The sequence below is a fragment of the Amphibalanus amphitrite genome, unplaced genomic scaffold, assembly GCF_019059575.1.
Source record: "Amphibalanus amphitrite isolate SeventyFive unplaced genomic scaffold, NRLGWU_Aamphi_draft 000852F_arrow, whole genome shotgun sequence".
Taxonomy (NCBI): Eukaryota; Metazoa; Arthropoda; class Thecostraca; order Balanomorpha; family Balanidae; genus Amphibalanus; species Amphibalanus amphitrite.
In genome coordinates this window covers 139,369-153,865 of record NW_024882346.1, presented here as the reverse complement: position 1 = coordinate 153,865, position 14,497 = coordinate 139,369, and the positions used below count along the sequence as shown (strand labels likewise).

General features: G+C 50.5%; 1 protein-coding gene across 1 annotated transcript in view; it reads left to right on the top strand.

Annotated features, from left to right (window-relative positions):
- The window catches only part of LOC122367121 (patched domain-containing protein 3-like), a 58,839-nt gene that overhangs the window by 13,745 nt on the left and 30,597 nt on the right, over nucleotides 1–14,497 (top strand). The window contains exon 3 of the mRNA XM_043339937.1: nucleotides 3,933–4,270. Within this exon, the coding sequence (XP_043195872.1) occupies nucleotides 3,933–4,270 (338 nt within the window). The remainder of the gene's footprint in view (nucleotides 1–3,932; nucleotides 4,271–14,497) is intronic.

Here is a 14,497-nt window from a genome sequence, read left to right as displayed (position 1 = left end):
CCTAAGATCCGCCTTGTTGAGAGCTCTCGATTGCCGTTTTCCCCGTTTTTCTACGACCATCGGTTCGGAAGTTAGACAGGGGGGGCAGAATCTGCCCCCCCCCCCCCCAGCAGGGCGCGTATGGCTGAATAGCCCAGCGGGGCGCGGGTTAAGGCTCAAGTTTAATTAAGCATAGCTGATGTCATCAAGTAGCAAAATGAAATAAAATCTTGTTAGCTTCAAATGTTGGACTAAACGGCTTGCGCTAAAATCTAACAAGAGAAGGTGTCGTGTACTGCTCGTTCCACATTTTTATCGACTGTTCAACTCCACCAATTTAGCGCTAATTGCACTGCCAGCGCCCAGCGGTCGGTTGACTCAGCAGGTCCAGCTGTGACATAGTTCTACGATATCAAACAGAATAGAATATGTATGCGCTGCGCTACATTCTCAGTTATCATATCAAGCGACTTAAATATTTTATCCACACGTGCGGTGTTAAAGAAAATTAATGATGGCGCTTATGCAATGAACGGTGTACGTTCTTAGTTGTCTTGTTCGTCGTGCGTTTCTTTCAAAATTACCGAGTTTGTCTATGATAATTCGGGAGTGAAATTTGCGCACTTCTCCCATTCTGATCTGCCCTTGCAACTTTCACTTGCTTTTTCTTACGAATAAATGTTTTTTATTTTGTTCACGGTGACATTAATTCACGTGTTTAATTACAACTATATGACCAGGAATGCTTTGCCTGCTGCGAGATGGTACACTTTGTGGAGAAGCGGTAGTTGCGTGTAATGTTACATCTAGCTAATAAGGCCTTCCCGAGCGATTGACGATTGAGACATCAGCCGCTTTACTGGCGTAATAAGCCTAATCCGATCAGCTTTTCCACTATTAAGCATATTAACCCGCGCACCGACGGGGGGGGGGGGGGGCGCATATCCGCCCCCCCCCCCCTGAGGTTTTTGGCGAATAGCGGGAAAACCGGTGCGAAGTTGGCGCAGACCCCCGTCGGTGCGCGGGTTAAGAATTTAATAATCGCAGGCAGTTCCAACAAAAACCTGTTCTTTGACGTTTTTCGTCACTAACCTTCAGCCCAAGTCGTTTAAGCTGTTTAAACCAATTCCCGTTGGATAGGACTCGCGTTTTAGCTCATAGCCGGCACTAAATAGGTATCATATACCACAGTCTGGTTCGGTCCATAGCTTTTTTCTTACTGCAGGCAGGTGCGTGACATTTAGCCTGTGCCAACCTGGACTGCCCGGTAGCTAGTCGTTACATAACCCTCCCCACGTGAGACTGGGCCCAGGGAAACACGGCTCGACACAATAATCCCTCGTCTATATTTCAGTACAGTGGTTCGATAGTCGTGACGGTTAGCCAGTTCAACAGCTTCGGAAACTCAGCCGGCTGCGAGGCTGTCCATTCACGTTGCCATGGTGATATGGTCGAGTGTCGTACGTCACCATGACGACTGTATGTGAACACGATCAAGAACAGTTCAAAGGGTCGCTTCGTGGTAAACATCGATTGCGCGGATTATATAAAAAGTCTGCGACGCAGCTCAGGACTCCTGGACACTGTCCAGACTGCATGAGAAACTGCCATAGATACCAGCCTTCAGCAACATTCGATGCGTATCCAGCTCGGCGCTCCAGCTCGACGCTCCAGATCAACATTCGTGAATTTCATAAAAAGAAATATTTCTAAAACCTGGAGAGAGAGAGAGAGAGAGAGAGAGAGAGAGAGAGAGAGAGAGAGAGAGAGAGAGAGAGAGAGAGGGAGAGAGAGAGAGAGAGAGAGAGATCCTCTTCTTCGTGTCATTAAATATGCACTCGTACCTTAAACATCGCAATACAAAGTTCATCCGCTTGGCCAACAACGGTAGATAGACGCGTGTGAGATCCGATCATCAATCATAATTTAACATAAACAAACGCCTGCTTAAGTATACCTCACAAACAGCCAAACCCCGTACCGCGCGCAAGGCATTGTGCGCTGTTGAAGCTCATTCTTAGGCGTTGCATTGCAAGGAATGCTAGCGACCCTCGCATTGGAATCCGCGACACGCGCTTTTTGTCACGTGCTGCCTATAAAGAGGCACTCTCGGCCACCGTTCGTCGTCTACAAATGGGCCGCGTTGCGCTCCTCGCTACACCGCTGCGCCGCCTGCACGGCTCTGAGAGTTGAATCAAAGAGCGCAGCGGAACTCGGACCCGCGTCGGCGGCCGGACGCAGCGGGACCCTGACCTGACAGCCGGCGCCGGATGGAGCCCTGCCAGTTGCGCCATCCAGGTCTCTCTTCGATCACCAGGTACCCGGACTCACACGTGTCCGTGTCCGTGTCCGCGTCTGAGTCCGTGTCCGGTGTGGACCCTGTGACCTGGGGCGGGGGTGACCCACCGGCGAAATCAGATCCGGTTTCCTGCGTGCCCGGGAGGTGTGATGATGCAGGGGCTATCCCGACGCGACGAAATAACCATCAAGTGCCGACGCCGTTGCACCATCTCAGTATATAACGGGACGGATGTGAGTGACCGCACAGGCTGTCGTCGGTGCCCGCGAGTTTCACTTTCGTCTGTCGTCATGGCAACCGTCCGGAGGCAGCACAACAGACGCCTCTCGCACGCCGCGGCCGCCGCGTATCCGGCTCTCGCTGATGAATAGACTCCCTCTTTTGGTATCCCCTCACTCTCCCTCTGTCCGTGCACCGGTCATTCATCAGTCCGGGAAAACCCAACAATTCGGTGGGGATTCCCCAACCTGGGAAGATGAGTTTAACGATCACGTTCCGGGTTCCTCGCTTTGTGTTGTTTCTCTCGTTCTCCCCCTTCGTCGTCTATTTCCCTCCCTTCCCTCGCTGGCTCCGTTGTGTGCCCTCTGATTAGGACCCCGCCCCCTCCCGGATGCGTTGCGTTAGCCCGGTTCCCGGCGTGACCCGCTGCGCCCGAGCCGCCCACGTCTCAGAATACCGTGTCAAGGTAGCGGACCCACCAACCCGCAGTCCTAGTTCCTGTGACGTGGTAGACGACAGGACACAGGGCTCCGGCGCGGGACAACGCCGGCACGTCGGCTGTGGTGCCGCGCGACGCTCGTGGGGGGCGGGATAGACCTTCCTGGGCGGATGAGAGACAGCGGGAGATTAATGGTGTCCTGAGAATGGGTCATGGGAACTCTGTGCTAATGAAGGGAACAGCTTCGCGTCGAAACATGATGTGATGAATGGCGGAACGTTTTACGATCCCATTCAGGACCTGAGATAAGGATTTTGGGCGGGATTGTCAGCCAACCAAGTGCATTTATTCTTAGTGGTCGCGTCGGGGATCAGGGCCATATTGCTTCGACATGCCTACCTTGGGGAGTACGCGATAAGCTCATTGCTACTTTACATATGAGACGCGAACCACCCACTCTAGCATTAGCCGCCGGGCTTCCCAGCCTCGAACACTCGGGCTGGGTACGCGCGTCACCACTTTGCATCTGCATCACGGACGGCCGTGTACTGCGACACGGTACATGAAAACTCCGTGCTGGGACGCGAGCACTTCGGCGCTGGCTTAGTGCAGCTCAGCACCTCGTATAGGTCCGGGTGCAAAGTTCCACACGGCAAGGTCTTTCGAGCCGTGACGACCACGTAGTTACTGCCGTGAGGTCTCAGCAATCACCGTGTGACTAAACAAAGCACCAGGTGCCGACATTCTTCGTGGCGATAGAATTTTGCTGATGAGCCGTTTTATTTGTGCTGAATTGGTCAGACCATGTCAGGTTTATTCTGGAAAGCTAACTGCAATTTCCTTGGTAGGACACTGGTGCCGCCTTTCACCTTTATACTTAGGGGCGTTGTGTAACCTACCAATAAGCAATGCAGCACAAATAATGCTTTCCTTTCGTTGCTACTCGTTTATTAGCGTATGATGTAACCAATCTAACGCTCTTTCTTCCTCCCCCAGCTCGCTGCAATGGGAGACCGAAGTCCTGCGCGTGCTCGAGGAGCACATCCACACGTTCAGGCACATCCGGATCGCTCGGTTCCGCTCTCAGACTCTGCAGACAGAGCTGGAGGACAACACCATCTCCATCATGCCGTTCATGTTCGCCACCGTGGCCATCATGGTCATGTTCTGCATCGTGACGTCCATGATGGGTGACTGTGTGCGCTCCAAGCCTCTGGTCGGTCTGCTCGGAGTGGTGAGCGCCACCCTGGCCACCGGCACCGCGTTCGGCCTGCTCATGTACTGCGGACTGCCCTTCATCGGCATCAACCTGGCGGCGCCCTTCCTCATGCTCGGTGAGTACCCGAGGTACACGGCGTACCCGATAAGTGCTTGGTATCCCGAGCTACACGCCGTACGTACCTGATGAATACCCAGTACCAAAGGTACACACAACACCCAATATATCCGCTGAGCTATATACTCAATTTATTGCGCGCTCAATATATTAGACATTTTCCTGTGCATCTCCGACTGATAAAGGCTGCTGCAAAGATGTGCTAAATGCACATTTCGAACCTGTCAAACCCCGTTAGCAGCAACCGTTGGCTATTGGTGCAGGACTATCATTCAGTCATAGTACATTATGTAATATGACCGAATGACAGGATTTTTCCTGATCTGATCCTTGGAATGAACGGTACTCAGACCGGTTTGTACCCACTCGTAGTAAGTCCTTGTCCAATGATTACTGGCCGTGCTATTTATAGAACTGCGCGAAAAGCCGTTCCTATTCATAGAATTTCCCGGTTTGCATGAGGCTACTGCACGCCAGCAGGCATGCTAGATACGTGTATGGTATGTTGTGGTTATGCTCGAACATGAACTTACGATTTGGCTTAGGGTAAAACATGGCGTTTTACCTGTCGGATTTAACATTTTAATCTGGCCATGTGTTACAATCACAGGGAGAACGTCATTTTGTTTGATCGCAGCAAACATGGAGGCGAAATCACTGGAAATCTACTGAGGAAGTAAGGATATGACGTCACTACTGAAACATCCGTTTACGGATATAGTGGGTTTGTGAAGTCTTTTTAGGTGTTCGAATATCGGGAGTTTTCTACCATGAAGTTCCCGTAATGTGTTTCATGACACTTTGATGACGTTAGATTAGGTAGAATTGGAATCATTCGTTCAAGTAGTAGGTATCATATTTGGACCGGTTTTGAATCAGATGATTAAGCTTATTATTAAGCTGTGCGATTAAACTGATTTGATCAGACGCAAGATCACAGAAAAGTGCGCCACAAGCCAAAAACAATTCAGCCAGTTTCAAAGCTGTCTTAGTTCTAATCCCGTAGATGCAGACAAAAACAATGTGCAACATTGCTTTTCAAATAAAAATCATACCACGCTGGGGATCAACTGAGACCCGACGCTTCCCAGCACGTCCCCACTGGTGTTTTTAGCCGCGCTGCCGGCGGCCTCTTGCAGCCGCCTCGCTGATGAAACAACCTCTGCTAGGTCAGGTTCAAGCCCGCACACAGACAACTTTTTGCCACTCACCACAGTGAGTTCAGGGTCGCCCCACATAGCCTGTTGACATTGCTCGGTAATAGCTCGATCCTGGAGCCCGTTACAGGAATGCGATTCAGTTTCTCCTCATGGTTTGTTTACCAACGTGCTGCTGATGTGGCTCAGTTCATTTCCATCGCTTATTTTCGTAGCTTTATTGTTTATATGCTTGATTGACAGCACCAAAGTGCTTATCGTAAGAAGATTGACTTGAGGAATAATTTTTAACACCGCCCTTTAGCTTTATCAATTATTCATTCATTCCTTTCTGTGAAAGAGGTGCTTATGTAACTTATACCCTTTCGCTGTCGTGCACGACCAATTCTCCACTACGTGGTAGCCGGTAGGAAGGCTGTAAGGTCAAAACGAATAAACAATCCCATATTTACGTTTAGCTCACTATTTATTTACACAACGCTTTAAAACGTTTCGTGTCTAAATCGTATCATCGTGAGTCTTCTGTCTTTGTCTGCAAATAAGAAAATATGTGAATAAGTCACACTGCAAAACTCAGTGTTTTCCAAATGAACTCTATCATTAATTAGCACACCTTGCATAACACGTATCTCATACTCCCAACCGCGCCACATGCAACTATTTAAAAAGCGTGATACTTCATTTAAAGCAGCACTGTGCCTTCAGTGCAGTGTCGATATTCAATTCCTGTGACGCAGCTGCAGTAAATGGCGCCAATGTTATGTCCCGCTGTGACGTTTTTATTAGGGGAAACCCCTTACGGACATCACCAGAAGACATATGACGATGCGACAACGCCTCGAGTGCTTCTGCGATGAATCAAATACTTTCAGAATCGCAACTGGGCCAAGGTGCCAATATATTCAATTGTGTGGGAAAACTGTGGCATTTACCCAGTGGCATTTACATTTGGGAAATCACATGCATTCACGCGGTCAGTTGGTTTCCTCCAGCTGTTCACTTAACTCAGCAGTGAAATATGTTACATAATCTTATAAATTTATGCTAGGCTGATCTTTTTTTTTGTCACCCGTAAGCCATACATAACTATCCGTTCAACATCATTCTGTGAAGTCTTTTTTTTTTGTCTCGAGTAAAAGACTGCTATCTTGCCTGTGCGGACAGCAGCACTCTCAGCTTGTATGAATGTCATGTGGCTGATAGTGCGCGGCCAGCCTTGTGTGCTGCGCCACACGACGCCTCCGGTGCGCCAGTTTTTGTCGCACCGGACCGCTGAAAACGGTGCCGTCCGCGGCCCGCGGCCTATAACCGACCGAACCGGAGGCTCGCTTCAGTTGTACGGACGTTGTGGCTCACTACGCGGACGTTGCGGTTTACTGCATGGACGTTTTGGTATCCAGTTAGGATTATAATTAGACAAAGGAAGCCCCAAGTTTCCAATAATAACTGTGTTTTTAGGTGGTGAAAGCAGAGCAGAGCATTACTATGCCTGCGGTGAGAATTAAGTGGCTATGATTTATCAATGTTGAGTCAATTCAATGGGAATCATCAGACTCTCAACAGAATTTGATAAGACGAGCCAGTTTTCTATGAATCGCCCTCCTCCCCTTCACACCGAACAATTTCAGTGCGTTATATCCTCCAGCTGCCCCCTCCCCTCCAGGACCCGGTTCGAACCGGATCTTCGCTCCCCTCTCCACCAATCTTCACCGGCCGTCGCCAGCCCGGCGCCGCCTTGTTTTCTCGCCAGTGCGAGCCGGGGAAGGGATTCGTCGACCGCTAAACACTGGGGGTAGAGGGCTGGTGTTGGGTGAGGGGGTGAGAGGCTAAGGGGGGGGGGGGGGTCGGCACGTGAGCGGCCGCTCAGTACCGGTTCATTGGCAGCCGCTGTTGCCCAGTCGCGGTAGATACAGACATGGGAAAGTAATTGGGGCCGATTGGGTGGGAAGGGTGAGACTGGTCGTTATCCCTCCCCGTAACCACAGGGGCAGTGAGGGAAGCGGGAACCCGGCAGAGGCTTCGAGGACTGTCATGTCGCCGACCTCAGCTATGCGAAATTGCTTTGTGGTTTTGCATCAACACTGGTCTCTTTGTTAATTGGCCCGAGCCATACGTAGCGGGTGATCATTTATTGCGCGAGTCATCATGAACAACAGCCTCTTGGATGATGAAACACCGATACTTCTTTATCAAACCTCCGACTGGATAATTATATTATCCACAATCAAATATTATATTACCTTTGTGCGTGTTGTAAGTCAGGGTTTCCCATTTCCCATGCCTTTATATCACAATAGCCCCATCGGAGTAAGGTCGCACACATTCGCACGCTGTTTGGAAATTCACTGTGTGCTGGCTACTAACAAGGAGCCTCGGAAGCCGGCAAGCCAATAAATCGCCAATCAAATATGCCGCAGTGCGGCTAAAGTTAGCATATCCTTCGCCGTGAACCGCGTTCCATTGTCTGTGTGTGCGCGGGAGGGGAGGGGAGTGGGGAGGAGACGGGGAGGACTGCCCTGGCCCCCGAGATATGACCCTGCCGCCAAGGCCAGCTCAGCTCGGTAGGAGGGGCTAATCCATCTCTGGAGCTATCGGTCAGCTAGGTCCTGCCTCCTGGAGTGACCGCCCATCTTTCTCTCTCCCCTCCCGTCTCTCTCTCTCTCTCTCTCTCTCTCTCTCTCTCTCTCTCTCTCTCTCTCTCTCTCTCTCTCTCTCTCTCTCTCTCTCTCTCTCTCTCTCCGACCATCCTCGACAAGTTCAGTCGGGCTGGTAGCCGGCCGATGCTCCGTAGATGCCGATTGAGCCACACCGCTTCAAATATCTGACCTTGGCTTAGGCACGTGCCAGCTGTGATAATCAGGATTATGTTGAATAAGAATAGCGTTTCCTAACTTTGATGCCTGCTCCTGGTATTCACAAGTGCGCAACTTCTTAGCGCTATTCTAGTTAGTTACATCATAGCTGGCTCTGTAAGCTTAAGTAGACAATGATACTAAATGTGTAAGCAATAAGATTATTAGGTTTTTCGAAACTCATGAATATCATTTCTTGTCGGGCCGCATGACGGCTTTTTATATAATTTTGAGTCTGATTAGCGATAAATCCTCAATTATGAAAACATATGGCAATAGTTTGTGTGCAAGATCCTTAGTATGCAAAATATTCGGTGCTTCTTAACAAAGAAAATACCACCGTTATCTCGAAGTTGTTTGTCTGGGTCTCGTCGCACCCGTAAATAACGCCGTCTGAAGGTCTTGTGCACCCGACCCGAACGACTCATGAAATCACGTACACTTAATGCCTGGAATTCCAGCTCAGGCACTTAAGATATCGGTCTGAGGCTGTACGGCGAACAACTGGCACGAACATAGGCACATACTCGTACATGTTGTGACACCTATCTTGACACAAAACCAGTGGTAACACAACCTTGATCACATTCTCAATGCTGGAGACTGGTAGTAAACAATCCAACCGCAAGCGTAACACCAAATCCTGAAACGTTACATTTCCAAGACGTCGCGTAACCATTTCCCAACTGCTAGCTCTGCGCCGTTCTGGTTCCGATCGAGATATCTCCTGTGTGCAGCAGGAGAAACTCGCTTCTCACGGGTCCTGTGGCGGCGCCCGGTCTCTGGGTGCCGGCGGGCGGCTACGTGCCGCCTGTTCCTCTCACTTTCAGCGACCTAGCAGCTGGTGCGTCGTGTCCTGGGCCGACGCCAGGCCCTGATGCAAGTGGCACGGGCGGCGCGAGGCTTGCGGACCGGCCTTGCGGGTCGCCGCGCGGAGATGAGCCCCGGATAGCGCCCTATGCGGCGCTGCAGTCTCCGGCGACTGCAACGCGCTCGCTGTGTGTAGAAGACTAGCACCGGACGCTGGGACTGCTGAGGAGCACTATCAGCCGGCTGTAAATTGGAGCTGTTCAAGCTTATTTGTGACTTTGAAAGAATATCTTTAGGGTCTTATTTCTAGAGTAACTGCTCTAACTGTCCAAATAATGTCATCTTAAACGTGAGGCATCCATTCAGCCATCTGCATGTCACAACGAACCTTATGTTTTGAAAAGTAAATGAAATCGTTAAAGAGCAAGCACGAAATACTACCGGAACTAGCGAAACCGGCACAGCCCCCCCCCCTTACTAAACGAGCAATCAGCCCACTACATCTAACCGCTAATCCGGCTAACACCTGGGTGGGCGGCGCCGGCGGCCAATTTCCCGCGAATGTGACCTACTCGCAGCTCTCCCTGCTCTGAAGTCGCCCCGCGTCGTCAGGTGGACCGCTCTCCTCTGCAACACGCAGAGAGCTCCATTTCCCCGGCGCGGTTACCCAACTCGAGCGGCGCGGCGCGGCGGCCCGGGGCGGCGGCGCACCTCAGTGGGTCAGTGTGCCGGTCGGCCCGCCGCGTCGGACGCTGATCACAGGAGCCGCCGCCGCCGCCGCCGCAGGCCGAGGACTGGACGGCCGCGTGGGATCCAGGGTGTGGTCAGCGCCGGGTGACCCGGAAGATGTCCTGGCGCACCGGCGCGGCCCTCGGAGGTGCTCATCGTCCTTCGGAACCGAGACGGCACTTTCTCCGCACCCCACCACCACCGCCGCCGCCGCCGCCGCAGACCGCGGGCGCGCATTCACCCATCTGTCGGTCTGTCTGTCTATCTGTCGGTGGATTTGTTGGTCTGTCCGTCTGTTCACGTGTTTGTCGGGCGGGTTTGGTGTTTATGATGTGGACCGGGCGCCTGCTGAAATCGGTTGATATCGGGCGGTTTAGATAACATTTGACAGTTTTTTTTTCTCGCTCGTATTGACCCATTCGCCTGTATAGGCCCATTTTATTGATATGGCCTCAACTTCATGTCAGCGAATATCTAGGTGAATCTTCTCCCTGGACATAACCTTCCGCGGCTCCTAGAAAATCACGTCAGTGACGTGATAACGTCACAGTGACGTGACGTCACTGTGACGTCATAACGACGTAGTTGATGCGATCCATGAAGTGTCAACATCACCTCATACTGTGACGCATCACCTCACTTGTCACCTTGTTGATAATAGAGCTTGTGTGCCACCAATCCCCACCCACTCCCCTGTCCGGACATGCCACCGCTGGGAGATCCCTGCCCTCTCCTCACCTCCCCTCCTCTACTGTCAATCATGGAGGCACGCCCCGGGGGCCCCGCCGAATGTTTTTGCCAACCCACATGAGATGGACAGCTGTGAGAAACGTTCACCTCCTCTCCTCGCCACGGTTCGCATTGTTGATGCCAACCGCTGAGCTCAGATGCTGCGCCCCGTAAACCATAAGAAGAGGATGAAGGCGCGCATTGTTGAACGCAGCCGCGAGCGCACGATTGGTTGCGAAGATTTGTTGGACGGGTGAAGGTCATCTTCACAGGGGTCACCGCCCACCTGCCCGAGTGGCGAGGTCAAGCCGCGGTGTCGCCGCAGGCATTTGATTAGGCGCTCATAATGATCCCAATATCATCAGGCAAATGAAGGTTGTACACGATTTCGATACGCGTGATTGGGGAGGCTCGCTTACCGCGACGGAGTGCGTGAATTGTGGTCAGACGTCAAGGTAACACCCGTGACTAAACCGGGGACCTATTTCCGTACCAAGAAGTATGATCGGTGTTTGTATAGTTAGTTCCATACTGGTTTGATCTGATTGCAATTTATGTGAAGTGACCTTACAAAGAATTCTTTTCTTATAGCTAAAACACTATTCAGCCCCCATGTTTCCTCCCACTTTTCCTCAAGATATTTAACTACAAGCTGGTCTTTTGGCGCACATGTCTCTCTCTCTCTCACAGGTCCCTCCACTCGTTCCTATCTATCTGATGTCCAACACTTTCATTTGGGCGCGGGCCAGGCAGTGTCCCTGAAAGGAGACCAGGCACGGTCCCTTCTGCGCCGTAGACCTCTCACGGGCCAACAATGGACGGGGCGTGCCAATGGTCGGCCCAGAGGAGCACGCCTCGTCTCAAACATAGCCAAATGAAACCCTGACATTTGCCGAGAAATTGCGCATGAGAGGTGGAAAGCTCCAACTAGGACAGCTAGATTACTTGTGGTTTCGAACATGACTTCTGTTGCTCTCGGATCGAGTTCACTACTCGATACTGTTTTATGGGATGGTATTTTTCATATAGATTATGACTTTATCAGCTTATCACAGCTTATCCGGGAACACAAATAAAAACGAATGTAATGACTTGTTTAGGGGCGTGAGAAATCATGGTTGCAGTCCAGATGATCAACGCATTCTGCAACAGCTCGTTTGACTGGAGCTTATAGGGCAAGAAAATGTCACGTAGAAAGCGTATCTTTTTCTTATTGATCAGAGATTAGAATCGCTTTCCACATTTACCAGATCGACAAGCTTAGCGGGCAATTGTGCGAGACAACTTAAAAATAGTCGTGTTATGCTGAACGAGTCGTTTCTTTTTTTTTCGTAGCCCAGGAAGTTTCACTGTTCGTTGACAATAGGTATCCAGTCGCCTCAACAAGTTGCTCGTCATTTTTGTTTGACTCGAGATCACTGCAACCCAACAAATCGGCCGACACTCAGTCACAAGTAGCTCCCATTGTGACTGGCACCCCTGAACTGGAACCGGGCACTTCTCGCCATGTCAACACAGGGGTGACGTCACTGGTCCGCCCATGACGTCACTGGGGTGCCCGGGTGCGTCACTGGTGCGTATCTGTTGCGTCACGGGTGCGTCATTTCACGCAGTCAGTGCGTCGCTGATGTCCCCTACGCGCCGGTCCCGAAACACGGGCCAGTATTGTAAACAAATTATCGCCGTCAGCCGCGCGTAACGGTGGAATTAGTGGCAACACAGACGTTGTGGTGTGGTAGTTAGACCAGAGTCCTTCGGAAGCTCTTTGTGACCGATATCTGAGGCAGAGGAAACACGATGAAGCACAATGATGACTTGGGCACCGCTCGGTGCAAAGGTGCACTGCACGCCCGTACCCAGGTGTGTGTTCTGCTGCACTGCAGGTGCCAAATGGTTGTGTCACGTTCCGCTCGTTGCTTGATGCCCCGAGTTGCATAGCACTGACATTAACCTTGACAAAACGAGCGCGATCTTGTGAAAGGTGGGTGCCAAATCTAGTCCGTTTGTCCCGCATCGAAGGGTGGCGGACCGTTTGTCTTTGTGAAGGGTCATACATCACGAGTAATTGTAAAGCCACAACATGCCAGACACTTACCTATATCTAACGATGTATTTCATTAAGAGCACAGAAGTTAAATAGCTCATGCTGCAGTGCCAAAAGCGTTTTATTGGCTCCTCTAAAAAGTTGTGTAACGTCGAAGAATTAAGATATAAGTGGCATAATTCCAAAATTATACCTTACGGGATTTTTATCTATCTACGGCTTCGATTCCGTTCCAGACGCTGTCAAATGCAAGCTTGCACATTGCTTGCCCATTCGAGCACATTTGACGGGACAAATAATTTGGCTACGGGGCAAATGTCCCTGGCCGCTGCGCTGGCCGCAGCGCTGATGTGAGTAAGGATTTCCTTTCACCGGCTTCGAGCCAAGAGTGTCTGCGCCTCTGTGGCGTGCAGAGCTCGGCGTCATCTCGCTGCTGGGGTGTCGAAACGTCTGCCGGCCATCTGTCAGGTCTAGAGTTGGACAGCCACCGCGCGCTAGGTGTCTGGAGCTGGACAGCAGCCAAATCGCTAGATGCACTTACTGTGGTGGTAGGATATGTGTCGTGGTAAGCGTAGAACATTTTTATTGAGCGCATTCTTTGAGCGGTCTGCAAGCGCCTTCTTTTTGAGGTACATAGCTAAGAAAATGGTCCAGAAGCTTATTTGCTTATCTACGTAGGTACATATTATTGTATTAACATTAAATGTCCGTCCGTGTTCCCACAGTTTTTCAGGACATTTTAAACATGGTAGAGTTGTACACGGCAGTAATGTAAACACAAATTTCCACACAGATGTACACGGCAAGGTGCCAACTTACGGTAACATACACTACATGGCGCACAGCAAGGCACAGAGTACACACTACACATTACACAGTATACGCGATCCGTGATACTATCCCTGAGCAAGTGAGCTGGTATGGTTCACGCGTTTTTGCACCTAAGTTTTTTCCTGAATTCTTTTTCTGACGCTGTTTGTGTAGTTTCTATTGGAAGTCGATTCCATTCAGTTGCGGCTCGGTACGGGAAAGATCGTTGTGTAATAGACAGACGCACTTTTGGAAGGTGGAGCCGATTGGTACATGCCAGGCGGGTCACTCGAGTGGTTATGTCTGATCTTTGGTGAAACATCCTTTTTAGAGCTTTGGGGGCGTCGCAGTTATTCAAAGCGCGAAATACTTTTAAACAATCACGCTCCTTGATGAGCTCTTCAATTGTTGGCCACTGAAGCGCACTTAGGGTGGGTGTGATGTGCTCATGGCGGCGTGTTCCGGTTACTACACGGGCTGCGAAGTTTATTACTTTCTGAACGCGAGATATTTGGTTTTTGCAGGCCCCACCCCAAACTGGCAAGCAGTACAATATCTGGGAAAAGACGTGTGCCTGGATAATCAGAATAAGAGCCTCAGCAGAAAAGTGACGCCGGAACCTGTTTAAGGACGATAGAATAGAGTAGCAGCGTCGTAAAACTTCTGTAATGTGTTTTTGCCAGGATAACGTTTGGTCTATTTTCACTCCCAATACTTTAATGTTGTCTGAAGGTTCAGGCGAACTTTCACAGAAGTCAAGTTTGAAATCAGAGACTCTCTGCAAAGCTGATGATGTGCCGATTAGAATGAAATCAGTTTTGGCTACGTTCATTTTAAATGAGTTGGTAGTGAACCATGTCTGCACTGAGGCCATTGAAGATTCCAAACGCCTTTTGAACTGGATGAGACTTTCGCTGTCTGTCGGCGAGCTGTCCAAAAGCTGAGTGTCATCTGCATAGCATATAACGCGGCCATGAGGTATACAATTTGGTAGGTCAGCTGTGACTAGACTGAAGAGAACAGGTCCCAGGATTGATCCTTGTGGGACACCGAATTTCACGGGAAGAACCTCAGAACCACCTCGAACCATTTGA